This window comes from Dendrobates tinctorius, unplaced genomic scaffold, assembly GCF_039654945.1.
Source record: "Dendrobates tinctorius isolate UK_male_01 unplaced genomic scaffold, ASM3965494v1 ptg000166l, whole genome shotgun sequence".
In the NCBI taxonomy this organism is placed as follows: domain Eukaryota; kingdom Metazoa; phylum Chordata; class Amphibia; order Anura; family Dendrobatidae; genus Dendrobates; species Dendrobates tinctorius.
Window position 1 is genome coordinate 1495701 of NW_027361833.1, and position 6000 is coordinate 1501700.

At 39.3% G+C, this 6000-nt stretch overlaps 1 protein-coding gene across 1 annotated transcript in view; it reads left to right on the plus strand.

The window, feature by feature from the left end:
* The window catches only part of TMEM182 (transmembrane protein 182), a 67035-nt gene extending 61321 nt beyond the window's left edge, over window positions 1-5714 (plus strand). Inside the window, exon 5 of the mRNA XM_073550652.1 lies at window positions 1554-5714. Within this exon, the coding sequence (XP_073406753.1) occupies window positions 1554-1777 (224 nt within the window). The 3' untranslated portion in view covers window positions 1778-5714. The remainder of the gene's footprint in view (window positions 1-1553) is intronic.
* Window positions 5715-6000: the final 286 nt, after the last annotated feature.

Consider the following 6000-nt stretch of genomic DNA (forward strand, 5'->3'; position numbering starts at 1 on the left):
CTAATTAAAGATTTCTACCCCCACAAAATAGTTTACACTTCCTCTGTAATGTCTGTTCAAAACATACAGTTGATTGCTTTCTTCTAAATATCAATTTTAATTAATAGTGATGGTATTAAACTTCAAGAATATCGTATCAAAGGGTTGTTCACGGACACATTCATATTTATGTGCTTCATAACACGAATATGACTAAACACACATTTTGTCTGCTAGTGGCACCCTTAGATACTTTTTTTTTATCCTTTTTATGTGTGAGATTTAGTGTAAAAATGCAGTTTATCATCCATCCATATTATTTTCTAATATAACTTAACTTTTAGTTGGGATTTCTAACAAACCCTTTCCAGCAATCTGCACAATATCAAACAATGTCTGGACACTGATTCTGTAATAGTAGAAATTACAGGTATATCTGATAATGCACTGTGACAACCAGCATTGTCACTTTTACAGCCCTCACAGAACATGTCACCCAGCTTTCATACCCACAAATGGTAAATATGTCCAATTATCCAGCCATACAGGCTATAAATCAAATCACTTTAGAGGTCTCGAAACATTTGACGACATCTAACATCACGTTCATATAAGCAGTCAAGTTATTGGAGCAGTATATCTACTGTAGGTGTGCAGCTCCGTGTTTTTGTCCGTACACAGACCTGCATACTGTTGCATGTAATATTTTGGTCCATAAAATGGACCAATTTATTGCGTACTGAGATTATTTGGTCAGTGTGAAAAATCTCACGTGTGCACTAGCACATACAAGCTTGGACTGGCCCACAGGAGAATAGGAAAATCCTCCCGTAGGCCCCTATGAAGCAGTACAATCTAATCATTCATTAAAACTAGCCAAGTTAAGATTACATAGAAGCAAAAGTAAATTTGTGTTCTAGAGTCAGGTTATTTTTGCATGTAGCTGAACTGTGGGCCCCAAAAATCAGTCAACGTTAATGGTGGGCTCTTGTCAACCCAGTCCAACACTGAGCACATAGGCTACATCTGTAACGGACTGCACACTGAGAGCACATTGACCGAAGACAGTGACATGTGAAAAAAGCGAATTCCCATGTTCAGGCATTTTTGATGGCAAGAATAGCATAGCTGGCTGCACGTTTCTTCCAGTCAAAAGTCCAGAAATCCAATTAAAGAGAAAATGCAGCCAGCTCACCCGAATCGGTTCCTGTGATGTGGGAGCATGGTAGTCCATTTTGACCAAAATTTATAAATCCAAGAAAAAGGAGATTTTCCAGCTCCAGTTAAAAATGTGAACTGTACTGTAGAAAATGTAAAAACATAATTTCATATGGATTCCATCATTATAACTGTGTACAGCAGCTACGCGTTTCAGATGCTGTCCTACGTCCTTTATTAGAGCTCTGAGTGTAGTTTTAAAATCAATGTGTCACTTAATATTTTTCATAACTTTTTTTAAATAATCATATTTACAACCACTGTATGTGAAAGACTATGCTCACCTAATGACCAAATAACATATCCGAGACATAGGAATATATTACAAAATAATTCAGCTTCATTTTTTTTTCCAGGTATCTTTTTCACTTTTGTGGTGGTGATGCATGTCATCTGGGTTCAGAGCGTGTCCGATGTGAGGCGTTACCAGGACATGAAACAAGAAGATTGCCCAGGATTCACTGTGGACATTCGCTATGGCTGGTCCTTCATGCTGGCACCATTTGGAATATTTTTTTCTCTGTTGGCAGGAATGCTATTTCTCCTAGTCGGGCATACTATTGTTGTCCATACAAAATAACATGGTCATGTTAGGACTTCTCCAAGGTTTCAGATATAAAACTCTTCACAATTTCTGTTATCTTTTATAAAAGAGGACCCAAACATTTGCAATTTCGGAAGTAAATTTCCTAGAAGTTTGTATGTGCATTTGTCAGTTGGTACTGTAATTTGTTTAGTCACTTCCAACTTTATTTGTTGTCTGCCTAAGACCAAATATCACAGTAGATAAAGGGAAAATGCTAGTAACCTGCAGATCTGGCCTTAATGTGCAGGTTAATAGCATTACTAACCTGCCGGGCGCCTGCACGTAGCCAAACACTGCGGGGAGAAAATTAAGTTTATTCTCACCAGCAGCATTTGGTTCCAGTCACGGGGGCGGCCCTGATTAACAGCCAGTCCCAATGCAGAGTCAGTGTCATTCAGGTCCGGGAGCGCGGTTACAGCCGCTACTCTATACTCAGAGCAGTGACTGAAACCAAATGCTGCCGAGGAGAATAAAGTTAATTTTCTCAGAATAGCATTCCGCTACGTGCAGGCGCCAGGCAGGTTAGTAACGCTATTAACCTGCAGATTAACTCCACATCTGCAGGTTTACAGCATTTTTGCTGTTGACAGGTTCCCTTTAAGGGCTCATGAAATATTCGCTAAGTTACCGAGTGTAGTTTTGAAATGTGTTTAATGCATTATAGGGAAAGAGGAGAGGATGTAATTTCATCCTCTTGTCTGCTGCTTGTTCTCAGACCATCATTCACATAGATATAGTTTTCTGTGCTTTAAATAGAATACAGTTGTTCACTTGGTTTCAATGCCAGCAGTCATGATACATGTAGAAAGTGCTTCTCTGCCAGATTGTCCAGAGCATTTCTTAGCTGCACACTATGTGACATTCTTGGTATTAGTAGTTAAAGCAATAACAGTACATGTCATTCAATATATGTCTAGCTGATGTATATAATCAGTAGTGCATTTGTACATTTTTGAGTCATATTTACAAGGTATATTGTTTTATAACAGTTACAAAAGTGGTAGTAGACTAGATGGGAACGTTAATGATTAAAGTGTACTTCCAGTACTTCCATAGACATACTATGCGCAGTTACCGGATTCTGCACTATGATCGTTTTTTTTAAAGATCACTTGCCTTTGTGATTTTGTCCTCAATAGAAGCACAGACCAGCCATTGTCTCCTAGTTTTCGATCCCCAACACTGTACAATCACATTGCATTATATGACACTGGAGATGAAAACTTAGGAAACAGCATGGGTTATGCCGCTGTTAAGGGCTGAATCTGTAATAAAACTGTTTTAGAAAAAACTGTTGCTGTACAACCTGAAGCACTGTAGTCATTTTTCTGCATAACAGGAGGTACATTTTAATGTATGCTTTTCTCACAAATGCGTGTCTAAGCAATACAACAAAGGTGGATGAGTTATGATGCACACAGATACAGCAGATGAAATAAGTACTGAACATGTCAACAATAATCTACAGTAAGTAAATATATTTCTAAAGGTGTTACTGACATGAAATTATAAAAGTCTCATTAGATGTCAGTAACAACCCATCCAATCCCCACAGGAAAAGAAATCAAACCATAGATGTCCATAAATTAAGTTATGTGTAATAATGAGAAATGACATGGAAAAAGTATTGAACAAGCTTACTGAAATGTAATTAATACTTTGTACAAAAGCCTTTGTTGCTAACGATAGCTTCAAGACGCCTCCTGGATGGAGAAACTAGTCACATGCATTGCTTAGGTGTGATTTTGCCCCATTTTTCCACACACTCTTCAAATTCTGAAGGTTCTGTGGGCGCCTTCTATGAACTCTGAGCTTTATTTCCTTCCATACATTTTCTATTGTCTATTTATGTTCATCATCCTTGTAGATGGCAGAAGTTTTTTATCAAGAATATCTCGGTACATTTGTCCATTCATTCTTCCTTCAATCATGAAGTTGGTGCTGTATGCTGAAAACAGCCCCACACTATGATGTTCCCACCTCCAAACTTCGCTATTGATATGGTGTTTTGGGGTGATAAGCTGTGACTTTTGGCCTCCAAACATGGCATCCAAAGAGTTCAAGTTTGGTCTTATGTCACCTGACTATATTCTCCCAGTATTTCATAGGCTTGTCTAAATGTTGTTGAACAAAATTGTAAATGTGCTTGAACATGCTTTTTATTTAGCAATGGGGTCTTGTGTGGTTAACGTGCATACAGACCATGGAGGTTGTGTGCATTACTTATAGTTTTCTTTGGAACAATTGTACCTGCTAACTACAAGTCTTTCTGTAGCTCTCCACAGGTTGTCCTTGGCTCTTGGACAACTTTTATGATAATTCTTTTCACTCTTCTGTCTGAAATATTGCAGTGAGCACCTGGTTGTGACCGGTTTATGGTGAAATGATGTTCTTTCCGTTTCCAGATTATGGCCCCAAAAGTGCTCATTGGAGCCTTCAGTAGATTAGAAATTCTTCCGTAACCAATGTCTTCATTATGTTTTGCAACAGCTGGTACTCTTTGTACCACTCTTTCTTCATGTGTTCAATACTTTTTCACTGTGTCATTTCTCTTTATTAAACATAAGTTATTTGTTTGGACCTCCATGGTTTGATTTTTTTGCCTGGGTGGATTGGATGGGTTGTTACCGACATCTGGTGAGAATTTCATGTCAATAGCACCTTTACAAATATATTTACTTAGAAAATTGGTGATGTGTTTAATACTTATTTCACCGCATATCAAATTATTCATGATTAGTCATGTTTTACCTATCAGCCTTTTTATTAATTTAAGAAACAATAAATATAGAAACACTGCATAAGCAGTAGAGAAATATCTAAACACTTCCTCTATTTATCTCATTTCAAGCTATATTGTGTTAATTTACAGTTACAAAAAATATATGTATGATATATGTGAAAAATATATCACTGGAGATCAGTCGGGTTCCCCTCTTTCTCCTCACTTTCTTCTACCAAGCTATAAGAAAACTGACTGCACTAGTAGCCTCCTCCTTTAAGCGGATTTGCAGCAGGACAAAAGATTCTTAAAGGGAATTTACCCTAATCTGAGAGCAGCATACTATGGAGGCAAAGACAATGATTCCAGCAATATGTCATTTACTGGGTTGCTGTAGTTTTGATAAAATCACTGTTATATCTGTTGAATATTATCACCAGAGGACTTACTGTATAAACCTCCGCCATGTAGTCCTCCATATTCATGAGCTCTGTATATCCCACCACCACTACTGATTGTCGACTTTCTGCCTATGCACAGCATACACAGAAAAATGCCAATCATTGGTGTGGATAGGGTTATAAGGAGCTCAGCATTTAGAGAAATGGTAGATCTGCAGCAGAAAAATGGTAATGTTATTAAAACTGCAGCGAACTGCTAATTAAGGCTTTGTACACCTTGCATCTTCAAACTAAGCTGACACTTGAAACCATTCACCATTAGGAATCAAAAAATGTGTTTCTTTAGAGTGGGACCCTAGTGTGGACAGTTGCCTTAACACCAATTGTGAGTGTGCACGCTGTCAGATGCAGACCTGATAGTGGGAACTAGTAGTGTTTACCAAATCAAAGTAAAAAATTCTGGAATCAGGGTCTCATGGTGCTGCTCTCAGAAGGGGTAGCAAAAAACCTGGTGATAGTTTTCCTCTAAGCCCAAGCCTCCTGGCTAAGCCCCATCTCTTTTCAGAGTAAAACTTATCATTGGGAGATTAACCCGTGTTAAAACCATTTGTTTCCTGCGCAAGTATTTCTAAGGGCCCCGTCACACACAGCGAGATCGCTGATTTTGTGACACATCAGCGATCTCTCCAGCGATATTCGCTGTGTGTGACGGGGATCAGTGACCGCCCCCCCTGCAGGGTATCGCTGATCGTGCAGGATCGTCCTGGGCCATTTTTTGATCGTTGGACTCCTGCTGGCCAGCACGCATCACTGCGTGTGGCAGCGAGAGACCAGCAATCAATGACACTGGACGCTGGTTTCCAAAGTAAACATCGGGTAACTAAGAGCTGCGCGGCTCTTGGATACCCGCTGTTTACCCTAGATACCAGCACACGCTGGTATCTAGGGTAAACAGCGGGTATCCAAGAGCTGCATGGCTCTTAGTTACCTGATGCTTACGTTGGAAACCAGCGTGCACGCTGGTATCTAGGGTAAACAGCGGGTATCCAAGAGCCGCGAGGCTCTTAGATACGCTCTGTTTACATTGGAAACCG